Raw genomic sequence first — 13,087 nt, 5'->3', positions numbered from 1 at the left:
TCCAGAGCCTTCCCTAGAGCCCAGGAGCTCATTGGGCTGCACCACAGTGAGACCTTTGGGTCCTGTGCCAATTTCTGAACTCCAGAGCAGAGCCAGATCCAGAGCTGGTCCCAGCTCTGCCTCCTTCCTTCCTTCCTTCCTCCCGCCCAGATGGCCAGACTCCCACCAGAGTCTCCTTAGGAAACAATGACCCGAGAGCCTGCAGATCCACGCTTCTTGCTTCCTTCAACCAGCACCTCTGGGTATCTGCCCTAAGCCTGATTCTCCCCTTCCTGTCCCCTCTGGGGCTCCCCGCACCAATTCTCTCAGGGTCTGCTGGAAGGCATGAAGCAGCTAAGCCAAGAAGCTGTCTCCCACATCCCCTTTCCAGAAACCCTCCATCTGCCCCTTCCAGGAGGGTGGAGAGTCCCTGGGGCTAATCAGGTTCAAGTGAAGAAGGCTCTGCTTTCCATTTCTGTTCACTCTGGGCTACAGTCAGTCAAGGGCAGCAGGCAGCTGGGGGCTGGAAATGACTCAGCCTGGCTCCCAACTACCATGGAGTCAGGTAGCTACGAGGTACCATGTGCCTGCCTTCAGAGACTACACCTGGGGCTTTTGAGAAGCCAAGACACCTCGGAGTGATCTCAAACCAGAAGCCTGCTTCCTTGGCACACCTTGCCTGGAAGATAGCAGCCTGGGGGCTGCTTCTACACCAAGTGCCTCTTTCCAGGCTGGTCTCAGAGACAGGGAGCCCATTCTGACTCTTATAAGTGAAGCAGAAACTCACACATCCATTCTAGAAGAAACCACTGGAAGGGTCCAGCTCAAGCAACCAGTCAGAAGACCATAGGTTTGACCAGTGTGATGGTAAAAGGCAAGGCCAGAAACTAACATAAAACACTCAGCCAACAAATTATTTTATGTTTCCTTTATCAAAGTGCTGCTGGGGCAGGGGGTTGGGTGGGGTGGCGAGGGGCGGGTATCCCTACCATGGCTCCTCATTGCCACCAATTCATTTGCATTCATCAAAGCAGGCTGCAGGGGAAAAGCAGTCACTGGCAGATGAAAACATTTCTTAGTATCCTTTTTGAGGCTGTGGGGCCAGTATCATCTGCTCTTCGTTTTTTTCAGGACTCCTTGGTCCCCCACAAACCTGAGCATGTGGCTTCAACAGCAGAGCAAAGGAAAACTATGGCCTTCACCCATATAAGCAGTCCCTGAAGCCAAGAGGTATATAGGCCCCTCAAATTTCCTGGGGTGGTGATGGTAATTCTTGCCCTACAGATATTCATGCCAGAAACTTTGAGTCATCCTTGAGTCCCTACCTCTCCATCCCACCTCCAAACAGGTACCACATCCTGCCTATTCCATGTTATGAGTATCTGTACATATGTCCCCTCCTCTCTTTCTGCTTTAGTGTAGGCCTCTATCATCTCTTGCCTGGGTTATTATTGTATCCAACTTCCCTTTAGTTTTCCAATCTCCAGTCTCACCGTTTCCAATCTTTCAGCCACTACTGAATAGTCCTAACCTCAAATTTGATCATTCTCTTAATGAAATTATAACCCTCATTCATTCAAATGCACCCTTCCATTTTTTTTTCCTTTATCCCCTTTGCCTGGAACTCTTGCCCTCACCTCCTCTTACTGTCCACCAAGTTTCTAGTTCTTTTCTGAGAGACAGCTTGGCAATGTCTCTGTGAAGGCTTCCCTGACCTCTTGATGAGAACACTTTCTATTTTCCTTTGGTTGTGCTGGACCTGGCTCTTTCTTTCTTTCTTCTTCTTTTTTTTTTAAATGATTTTTTATTTTTTCCATTATAGTTGGTTTCCAGTGTTCTGTCAGTTTTCTACTATACAGCAAAGTGACCCAGTCACACATACATATATACATTCTTTTTCTCACATTATCCTCCATCATGCTCCATCATAAGTGACTAGAGTTCCCAGTGCTATACAGCAGGATCTCATTGCTTATCCGTTCCAGAGGCAATAGTTTGCATCTGTTAACCCCAGATTCTCAGTCCATCCTGCTCCTTCCTCCTCCCCTTGGACCTGGTTCTTACTTCTTACAGTGCTTATAACCTTGAGTGCCTCAATCTGTCTTCACTGTGTATATCCATCCCTGGAGCAAGAGGCTGTGTTATCGAGCCCAGCACAACATTTTGTTTTGTTTCGTTTTGTTTCTTTAGGGAATCCCTAAATATGGAGACTCCCAGGCTAGGAGTCAAATCGGAGCTGTAGCCACCAGCCTACACCACAGACACTGCAATACCAGATCTGGGCCACATCTGCAAACTACACCACAGCTCACAGCAATGCCGGATCCTTAACCCACTGAGCGAGGCCAAGGATCAAACCCACTTGCTCATGGATACCAGTCCAGTTGTTACTGCTGAGCGACAACAGGAACTCCCAGCACAACATTTAGAAGAAAGTAGGTTCTTAGTGTTTGTTGATTGAGGAGATAAGCAGTAAGGGAGGAGCTGGAGACCTAAGCAAACCTGATCTTCACTTTGCAAAATAGGAAGAGAGAGAAGGGTATGTCTCTCCCTAGAACCTGAGCAATGCTTCTGGATCACGAGCTACACGGACCACTGGGTGAGCCCACCCTTAAAGAGTCATCCTACCACAAGGAAGCACCTGAAGGCTCTCAGGCCACAGAATACATGTGGGTCAATTTTCCGCAGTGGCTTCTTGCTAGCTTTACAGTGTTTTCTCTGCCACTTTCAGGAGCTTCTGGGGCCCACTCACTAAATTAATGTCCTGCCCATCCCCATCCCTGAGTGCCAGGAGTCAGGGGGAGTCTGCAACTCCTTTCCAAACTCATGTGGTCAAAGGGTCAGAACCTCAGAATTCCTCATCTTCTTCCAAGGAGGGTGTCACTCTTTCCCAGGAACACCCTCCGTTGAGCCCATCCTTCCGGCAACCCAGTGGAGAGATATCACTTGTCTTTACCCTTTTATTTTGGAAGTTCCCAGGCTAGGGCTCCAACTGGCGCCACAGCAGTGACCTGAGCTGCTGCAGTGATAGTGCCAGATCCTTAACCCAATGTGCCACAAGAGAACTCCTGCTTTTATCATTAAAGTACCTGGAATTAAGCATATGCTCATGAACTAAACAAATGAGTTAATAGATAACCTAAGTTTCAGGGAGGCCAGACTAGTATTTCTCTCAAGTGTACAGAGACCCTGTCTTGGTGCCGTATGACTTTTTTTTTAATCTCTAAGAGCACAGGAGTTTTGTCTGACATAATTAAATGCTCAAAAGCTCCAATTATTTGCTGTTTGTTTTGCAACAAATCTCTTCCTGTCCAATTGCAGCCGAAGGGAAGACATAGACTGCGAAGCTGAACTAACCAGCCCAGCAGACAATAGGGCCAGACAGCCTATCTCTACAGCTCACATGAACAATAGCCTAAATTCAACCCAGCTGCTCAACAGAGAGCCTTGGAGAGCTGGGAGCTTCCCTAAATGAGTGAGGTGTGTGGCTTGGCCATAGAACTGACATACAAGGTAAGTCTATCCCTGGCAGTTTCTTTGGGAAAATCTGTGCTCAGAAACACTCAGGATTGTCTGGGAGACAGACACAGCAGGAGTGGAGCCCAGGGACGAGGTCTCCAAGAGGAGCTCTCTTTTCCTTTATAAGGCGACAGGGAGAAACCCTGGGGAGCTCTCAGGGATAGGCCCAGGCCTGGTTCAGCTGCTGAGATGCAGCGAGGCCAATTAAATAATTGGTGTGATGGGGGAAGGAGGGAGGCAACTCCCTTCAGGCAAACTCCCACCCCAGACAGGAGGCTCTGTGCAGCTGTGGCAACAGCAGCAGCAACAACAGGGCAGGGATCTCTTCCTCTTCCTCCCACTAGCTGAGAACTAATGCTTAAATTAGTGCCTTGGAAACACCCAGATCTGCTGGCTTTGCCTTCTCTCCCAGCTCCTGCCACTCCCCTAGGCCTCCTTTTCAAGTGCAAGTTTCTCTTTCAAGTAAATAATGTAAAAAAAGATGTTCCTGCTGTATAGCACAGGGAACTATAGCCATCGCTTGTGATAGAACATGATAGAAGATAAGTGAGAAAAAGAATGTGTGTGTGTATGTATATATGTGTGACTGGGTCACTTTGCTGTACAGCAGAAATTGACACAACGCTGTAAATCAACTATAATTAAAAAAAATTTTTTTAAAAAGGTACGCAAATGGAAAAACTGAAGATGAAACAAATCAAAGAGAAATTGATACCTTCACCAATAAAAAGTGATTTTTATCATTAAAAAAAAAAAGTGATGCTTTCCACCTTTCCAAGTAAGGAATGCCTTCTGGATTCTTCTAACCACCATGGGGGGAAGGGTTATTTGATGATCAACCCATGTGACAGGCCACTATCACTACAGCTTGATGCAGAAAGGGGCAATGATACTGACACCACAGCCCTGTTTCCCTTAGGGCTTAGGAGACAGCCCCCACTCTGCGCTCAGAGTGGCTCATACTGAGGGGGCGAGGGAGAACAGTAACTTCTGAACTGTGAGCTCCAGGAGGCAGGGCTATATCTACGTTTGTGTTACTAACCACTGTCCCCAATCCCTGGTGTATCTGGAACAGAACAGGTGCTCTATAAGTACTGGTGAATGAATTTGCTGAATCAATGATATCAGGTTCTTGTGACATTCTGGAAGAATGAATGAGGAGCAATTTGTTTAAACTTTAAAGACAGAGTGTGTCTTCTTTTCATAAATGGGAAAATTGAGTCCAGAGAAGAGAGATTTCCTAGAGGTCACAATAAATAATGGCAAACACCAAAATAGATCACAGCTGAGCCTGACACCCTGGTTTTCATGGTCTACCCAAACACCTCTAAAGAGCCACTCTGCCCTTCTCTTCTGCAGTGTGCCATCTTGATTCCTTATGTCCCGAAATGAGGCTCTTGGGGGAAACCACTCAAGATTCTGCTTGTCTCAGTAATACAAAGAGCATTTAAGGAGTTCCAGAGATCCTCTAGATGTTAACCTGGAAACAGAGTTTGAGAGGCAGAGAGCTGCAGGGCAATGTCTACGACTCTCAAATGGAGGATGATTGTATTGCTACTTCCATAAGGCGCTCATTCAACCTCAAGAAAGTATTCTCTTGCAGAGAAGGGCTCTACTGGCCTTCAAGAAAAGGGTCTGGAGGCAGTCACAGCTTTTCTAAGGGCCTCCTTGCCATAAGTACTTCTATTCCAGAGCCACACAGATCAGAAGCGGTTCAGGAGTCTTCCGAGGCCACTATTCACTCAAACCATTGTTGAAAACTCCAGACAATAACAGACACATCAAGGAAAACTGAGAGAGCCCAGTGACCCCTTCTTTCTCCCCTCTCGCTGAACAGCTACTGCCTCCCTTCTTAGGAACCCCGGATGAGAGGCAAGAACCAATTCACTGCTTTCTTCTCCTGACTCACTCGGACCTCCTCCTTCATCTGCCCTTCCTTTTGAGTCTTGATTAGATACTTAGAACTGAAAGGGCAATCTAGTTTGACAAGCCAGGCTGGCTGGAAAGGTAATTCAGGAAGGAAAGTTCTCTTAGCCCAGCCTCAAGTTCTTCTTCAAGTTCATGGGACAGGCTTCTCACCAGGATTTTCTGGCCCTCACATAATCCAGTGATGCTATCAGGATAGGAATAAAGTCCAGCAACATCTCTCTCCCCAGTGTAATGTTGTACCTTTTTGCAGAGCTACTCTGTTTGGGCTTCTAGAACTGTCTAAGCAGTCACAAAAGGGAAGGAAAACCACTTATCTCCTGCGAGGTGGCCTCTAATGATTCTCCCTACCATCTTCAAAAAGGTGCGGCTTAGGGTTGGTCATGGGTCCCTGCCAAGGTCTGCTTTGGCTGCTGTAATGGACAGGTATTTGCTCAGAAAGCCACAGAGCACATCTGTCAGCCAGAGGCCTGGGAGGCCCAAGGTGAGAACCTGTTCCTTACCTCCACCTAACATAGAGGGAAGAGGTTTAGGGAGCCCCAGATCTTCAAAACCTGGAGAGCTCTGCTGAGCTCCAGCTGAGCTCAAGAGAATTGGGCCTGCACACCTTCAGGTTCCTGGCCTGCCTTGCCCCCTTCCCGTTCCCCCTTGGGTTCCAAGTGGAAAAGGAGAATGAAAGGCAGAGAATAGAGCCAGGCACTCCCTCCCTTCCCCCTCTCCCTATACCAGCTGGCTAGGCCTCGGCGTCTCCCGCCCACTGGGTGGACAAGCCAGTCAGGTGGCCCCAGGGAGCGGTCGGTGGTCAGAGGGTACGGTCTCCCTGAGGCCGGCCTCCGTGCATCACCCTCCCCCTTCCATCCCCTGTGCGCCGGCAGCGATGACATCATTCTTCCTTGACTCCCGGGCAGCGGACAGGCTGCAGGATCGGCGCCCAGCAAGGACTCTAAGCACGTAGGCCTAGGATGCTGGGGGCTCTCCTGAACCGGTGGGCACAAGCGGCTCCAGAGCGGCCCCGCCCCCTCTCCCCCGGTTCCCGAGCTCTCTCATCTGCGCCCCGGATTCTCTGTTTTGCTACAGTGCTCTCTCCTTCCCGGCTCCAGCACCCCCAGGCTAGACTGACCACGTTCTCCTCCGGAGAACGAAATTCCGGGGTCCTGCATGGACTCTCCCCCTGCCCCCACTGGTCCACGGTCAGTCCCCGCGTTCCCATCCATAGCCAGTGAACTGGAGGGCAAGCCCCTCCTCCTCCACAAACCAGTTCGGGTCCCTCAGACTGTCTGCTCGCTGGCCCCATCCCCCGCTCTGAGCATCACAGGCCTCTAGGTCTAAACGCCTCCCTAACTCTCACCACAGCCCCTGGGCCTGCCACTGGCGATGCCCCATGACAGTTCCCTTCTTTCCCCCGTTATGGCCCTCCACTAACGGTGTGCACCATTGTGCCCCCGCTCGGTTCCATCCGACGGCACTCCCCGTAGCTCCCTTGGCCTGCCTTCGCTGACAGTGCTCTCCGCCCTTACAGGCCCCTTTGCTATCATCCCACGTATTCTCCCACGGCTTTCTTGTCCTGCAAGTCTCCCTCCCCCGGCGATGCATTTTCATGGCCCTCTTTGCCCCATCCGAGGCGCCCTCTCCGCACTGTCCCCCAGGCTTGATTCCCTCCCTCCTCCTCAAGGCAGCGCCCCCTCCCGGCCCTGGCCTGCCCGCCGCCCGCCCCCTCACCAGCGGCTGCATCTCCGAGTGCGCGGTGGGCACCTGGAACCGGTCGATCTCCTCCATCATGGTGCCGGTGGGCGAGCGGGCCAGGGGCCGGGCGCGGCCGGGGACGCCGACGGGACCGCGCGGGGCGACGGCCCCAAGGAGCCTGGTGGGTGGTGCAGACTAGGCCGCCCCGGATGAGTCGGGCAGATGGAGGGGTGAGCGCGGGGCGGGAGGTTTGCAGGCGGGCTGAGGCCGGCGTGGCTCCGTCGACTCGCCTAGCACTACAGCGACTGTGGCCCGGCAGAGCCGCAGGTCTTGCCTCGCCTCCTCCTCCGCCGCCGCCTCCTGTCAGCAGCTCAGCCACTGCGGTGACTCGGCAACTCCACTTCCGGGTCCGGGACACCGCCTGAAGTCTGCATTATTCATGAGGAGGCGGTATCTGGGGGCCCTAGCCCCTCCCACATGCAGGAGTTCCGAATCGCAGGGCAGCGAGTCGAGTCTTGCCGGAGGGGGCCGGGCTTAGCGGAGCTGGGGGTTCCCTGCTCGCCCAGCCCCGCCTTCTCCTCGAGCCGTGAGGGGGCGTCGGAGGCGCCTGCGCCTTGGCTGCCGGTTGGTTGCTGGGTAACCGCGTCAGGGAGGAGCCGATTCCACTCTGCAAGGGCACGGGGACCCACAGCGACAGCTGTCCCCAAAGAACCCCTGAGATTGGGAATTGAAGTGAAAGAGAATCCGGATTTCCTGTGCATGATTGAGGGAACGGACAGTCTTCTTGTCCTCAGGCGAGGGAGCGTTTTGTAGGTGCTCCAGGAGTTGAGGTGCTTCCTGCTTCTTTGAAGATGCCCCACAAACAGCCGCCTCATAAGCAGGTAACACACACCGAGACCTGCTCTATCCCAGTGACCTCTGACCTTCGCTGCCAGTGACCAATGATCATACCTCTGCGACTGATCCTTCATCTTCCCTGGCCTGTGTCCCCAGTGACCTCTGACCCTGGCCTGTGTCCCCAGTGACCTCTGACCCTGACTAGCTCTCTTCCATTACTCTTAGCCTCCTCTTTCACACTGCCCCTGACCCACTGTTTCCCACCACTCTTTGACCTGTCCTCTCACCATTGCACTTCCTCTCTCCACAGACCCCTCCAGAGCAGCCCATCCTCCTTAAGCACACCCCCCCCCCGCCCCCAATATGTTCCTCCTTGCCCCCACATTCTTGTCCCAAAGAAATTATTTTTCCAGCCCTTTGCTATGTGCTCCGTGCTGGGCTAGGTGGAGACACAGGCCTTTGGGAGCTCACAGAGGGAGTTTGGGAGAACTGCATGAGAGACACAGAGGTTAGGTGCAGGCATTTGGTTTAGATCTTCTGTGTTGGGAGACTCATAAGGAGAGAGAGCTCACTGAAAGAGGAAGAGGCGAGAGACCCCTTTCCTGTCCCCATTCACATGCTGAACACTCCAAACTGTCCTTGTTGCCACCTGGAAAGTCATAACCCCTTCTCCTAGGAAACCCAAAGGTGACCCTTTCACCCTGGAAGGAGAGGTAAAGCCCAGCTTCTCGAGGAGCCTCTGTGGTCAAGCCATGCAGTCCTACAATAGTCACTTTTTCCAAACCCTTTATGAATTTATCACCTTGGGATTAATATGCAGCTTCTGGCTTTTTGAGGCAGAGCTTCTATTTATTTATTCTAAACTTCCATCACTCAGGCCTGGGTGTTTTGAGGTTTGGAGAGCAAATCTATGTGCATGCTGTTTGTGACTTTACATATTTTGGTCTGGCCTCCTCCATGTTAGCCTTTGTTCCTTTGCTTCTTTCACCTGGCCTTCTGTAGCAGGTGCACCCATCATTCTTAGATCTCTGCAGCCATGGGGAGGATGCTATTCCCATATGGTCTTGCCATAGTTTAATGTTGGGGTTAAACTGTGTTTTGCAGCTCGTGTACTGTGCTCAGGCTTAGCAACTATTTATTTATATACTTATTTATGCTATTTTAGGGCCACACCGGTGGCATGTGGAGGTTCCCAAGCTAGGGGTTGAATCAGAGCTACAGCTACCAGCCTATGCCACAACCACAGCAACGTGGGATCCGAGCCTCATCTGAGAGCTACACCACAGCTCACAGCAATACAGGATCCTTAACCCACTGAGCAAAGCCAGGGATCCAACCTAAATCCTCATGGATCCTAGTTGGCTCATTAACCACTGAGCCATGAAGGGAATTCCCAGGCTTACTGACTCTTAATTTACTTGCAGCTTTATTTATTTGTCTGTTTTATGTATTTATGTATGTATATACATATGTATTATGTATGTATGTATGTATTTACTTGCTTGCTTGCCATGCCTGTTGCTTGCAGAAGTTCCTGGACCAGGGATCAAACCAGCATCACAGCAGTGACCTGAGCCATAGCAGTGACAACATCAAATTCTTAACCCACTGTACCACAAGAGAACTCTTACATGCAAGTTTTTTAAAATAAGCATTACTGAGGCCTGGTTTACATATAATGAAATGGACTATTTTAGTTGTACATGTTGACAGGTCTTGACTAATTTATGCGCTTGTGAACCACCACCACCGTCAATTTATAGAACACTTCCTCTACCCACAAAAAATTTCCCTGTGCCTCATCCCAGGCAGTTCTTCTCCAACCTTCCAGCCCCAGGTAACCACTGCTCTGCTTTCTGTCACTACAGATTAAATTTTTCTAGCACTTGCTGTTTGAACAAGCTTGGGAATCCTTTCTCCAGCCCCTTAGAGGAGATATTAGAGGCTAGGTAAACCGAGAGCAAAGAGAGGTGACTGCAACAGGAAACAGAAACGGGGGTCAACTGGCCTTGCACACATCAGCACTGCCCCTTGAAGGGAAGGGTTGTTTTAGAACATAAATACTGGTGTGTAAGGTTTGAGGGAAAAACTGGATTGTGCTAGGTTGTATTCAACACCCACTTGTCTCAGTAAGGCCCATTCTGGGTCAGTGGTAAGCTGGGTGTGGGACAACCTTGAGAGCCTTAAGAAGTCCCTGTCCTCTGGGAACTCAGTGCAGTGGGGGAGACAGAACACAGGCATACAAAGATAAGGGGAGATGGGATCCCTGAGGCTGAGAGAGAGAGGTGAAGCGTGGAGCAGCACAAAATCTTCAGGGCTGGAGGAACTATGACGTGGATGCCCACAGTGAAGAGGGAAGGTCAGGATTAGTGTTTGTTGTTGTTGTTGTCATCTGTCTTTTTTTTTAGGGCTGCACCTGTGGCATATGGAAATTCCCAGGCTAGGAGTCAAATCAGAGCTACAGCTGCCTGCCTACGCCACAGCCACAGCAACGCTGGATCCAAGCTGCATCTGTGACCTACACCACAGCTCATAGCAATGCCAGATCCTTGACCCACTGAGCGAGGCTAGGGATAGAACCTGCAACCTCATGATTACTAGTTGGTTTCATTTCTGCTGCGCCATATTGGGAACTCCTCATGGACACTAGTTGGGTTCTTTACCACTGAGCCACAATGGGAACTCCCAGGATTTGGATTTGTTAGGAGACAGAGAAGAGTTTAAACCCCATTGTTTATGTTGCACTGCCCATGAGACCTTTTATTGACTCCCTTTAGCCCTCAGGATAAAGTCCCAAAAGTTCAACTTGCTTTGTATGGCCTACAAGCCATACAAGCCAAGGTCTAGCCTTGGCTACCCACTCTACTTTGGATCTCGCTGTCACTCTGTGATGATCCCACAGTCCCAGCACACTGAACTGCCCTCATTTCCTGGAAAGTGACATCCACACTGTCTTTCTCCTCTAGGTCTTTGAAATCGCTGTTTCCTCTGCCTGCCTGGTATAGTCTTTTCTGTCTGCTGCCCCCTGCATCATTCCACTCTACCCTAAATCCCTCCTTCATCTCCTGTTCATATATCACTGTCTCAGTTTGCCCATCATATTCTCCTCCAAGGGATTAAATCCCCTTTCTGGAGTCAGGACAGGGTGATAGCCCCACTAGACTATAAATTCTGTGATGGCAAGGATCATGTCTGTCTCATTCGCCATTCATTCCCCCGAACCTAGCACAATTACTGGAATAGATTAAATTCTGAAAGAAAAAAAACTTTGAATTCTGAATATCAAGTTGTTCTTTGGAAATTTTAATCTGAGTGAGTTTGAAGAATATAAAGGGGTGAGCCTAGCATCAGGAGACTAGTGGGGAGTGATAACAAGGAAATGTCACTGGAGAAGCCCACTTTCTGGGTTCCTGTTTATATCTGCTTTGGTAGTAGGACTATGAATGATTCAAATGTGAACTACACATACCCATGCCTTAAGAGCTGGGTGTTGAAAATTAAGAGGATGAACATTCCGATGATGTAAACAGTTACTCTCATTCAACAGTTATTTATTGAGCATCTATATTCTATGCCAGGTACTGTTCCAGGTATTGGTGATATGGCAATAAGCAAAACTCCCTGCTCTCATGGAGCTTATCTTTTAGTTGGAGGTCAGTTGGCCATAAACAAATAAGTAAAATATATTGGAGTCCCTGCTATGGCTCAGTGGATTAGGAATCCAACTGCAGTGGCTCTAGTCACTGCAGAGGCATGGGTTTGATCCCCAGCCTGGTGCAGTGGATCCCGAGTTGTGGCAGCTGTGGCTTGGATTCAACCCCTGGCCCAGGAACTTCTATATTCCATGTGTACAGACATAAAAAAAATAAGTAAAATATATAGTTTATCAGATGGTGATAGGTATCAAGAAGAAAAATAACCAATGGGACCTAGTTGAACTCGATTTTTGCACAACAAAGGAAACTATTAAAAAAATGAAAAGACAACCCACAGAATGAGAGAAAAACTTTGCCAAAGGTGCAACAGACAGGGCTTATCTCCAAAATATACAAACAACACATACAGCTCAACAACAAAAAACCAAACAACCCAATTGAAAAATGGGCAGAAGACCTAAATAGACATTTCTCCAAAGAAGACATATGGATGGCCAACAGGCATATGAAAACATGCTTAATTTCACTAATTATTAGAAAAATGCAAATTAAAACTACAATGAGGTACCATCTCACACCTGCCAGAATGCCCATCATTAACAAGACAACAAATAAATGCTGGAGAGGGTGTGGAGAAAAAGCTACCCTCCTTTACTATTGGTGGGGATGTAAATTGGTACAATCACTATGAAAAACAGTATGGAGGTAAGTCAGGAAACTAAATATAGAACTACCCATATGATCCAGTAATTCTACTGCTGGGCATATATCCAGACAAAACTTTCATTGAAAAAGATACATGCACCACTATGTTCACTGCAGCACTATTCACAATAGCAAGACAACCTAAATATCCATCGACAGATGAATGGATTAAGAAGATGTGGTACATATATACAATGGAATATTACCCAGCCATAAAAAAGACAAAACAATGTCATTTGCAGCAACATGGATGGAACTAGAGACTCTCATGCTAAGGGCAGTAAACAGAAAGAAAAATACAAATACAATAGGATATCACTTATTTGTGGAATCTAAAATATGGGACAGATGATCCTATCTAAAAATAACAAACAGGAGTTCCCATAGTGGCACAACAGAAACGAATCCAACTGAGAACCATGAGGTTGTGGGTTAGATCCCTGGCCTCACTCAGTGGGTTAAGGATCTGGTGTTGCCATGAGCTGTGTTGTAGGTTGCAGACGTGGCTTGGATCCTGAGTTGCTGTGGCTGTGGCGTAGGCCAGCAGCTGCAGCTCCGATTAGACCCCTAGCCTGGGAACCTCCATATGCTGCAGGCGCAGCCCAAAAACAACAAACAAACAAACAAACAAACAAATAGAAACCGAGCTTGGCCAAGAAGAGCAGACTTGGGGTTCCAGGGTGGGGGGAAAGGGGAGGGAATGGGAGGGATGGGCATTTGGGGGGTTTCTGGGGATGCAAACTGTTATATCTGGAGAGGATGGGCAATGGGATCCTACTGTA

General features: G+C 49.2%; 2 protein-coding genes across 6 annotated transcripts in view; one reads left to right on the top strand and one right to left on the bottom strand.

The window, feature by feature from the left end:
- The window catches only part of FAM219A (family with sequence similarity 219 member A), a 64,964-nt gene extending 57,310 nt beyond the window's left edge, over positions 1-7,654 (bottom strand). For 2 of the 4 annotated variants that reach the window (XM_047754677.1, XM_047754682.1), the window contains exon 1: positions 7,144-7,649. In XM_047754677.1, coding sequence (XP_047610633.1) covers positions 7,144-7,203 — 60 coding nt within the window. In that variant the 5' untranslated portion in view covers positions 7,204-7,649. Of the gene's footprint in view, positions 1-7,143 lie in introns of all 4 variants that reach the window. The other 2 variants (XM_047754679.1, XM_047754681.1) reach the window with 2 other exon arrangements.
- Positions 7,655-7,734: 80 nt separating this feature from the next.
- The window catches only part of DNAI1 (dynein axonemal intermediate chain 1), a 79,687-nt gene continuing 74,334 nt past the window's right edge, over positions 7,735-13,087 (top strand). Inside the window, exon 1 of one of the 2 annotated variants that reach the window (XM_047755143.1) lies at positions 7,735-7,988. In XM_047755143.1, coding sequence (XP_047611099.1) covers positions 7,959-7,988 — 30 coding nt within the window. In that variant the 5' untranslated portion in view covers positions 7,735-7,958. The remainder of the gene's footprint in view (positions 7,989-13,087) is intronic. The other variant, XM_047755142.1, reaches the window with a different exon arrangement.

The sequence above is a fragment of the Phacochoerus africanus genome, chromosome 12, assembly GCF_016906955.1.
Source record: "Phacochoerus africanus isolate WHEZ1 chromosome 12, ROS_Pafr_v1, whole genome shotgun sequence".
NCBI lineage: Eukaryota > Metazoa > Chordata > Mammalia > Artiodactyla > Suidae > Phacochoerus > Phacochoerus africanus.
This window is presented reverse-complemented; position numbering and strand designations above follow the sequence as displayed.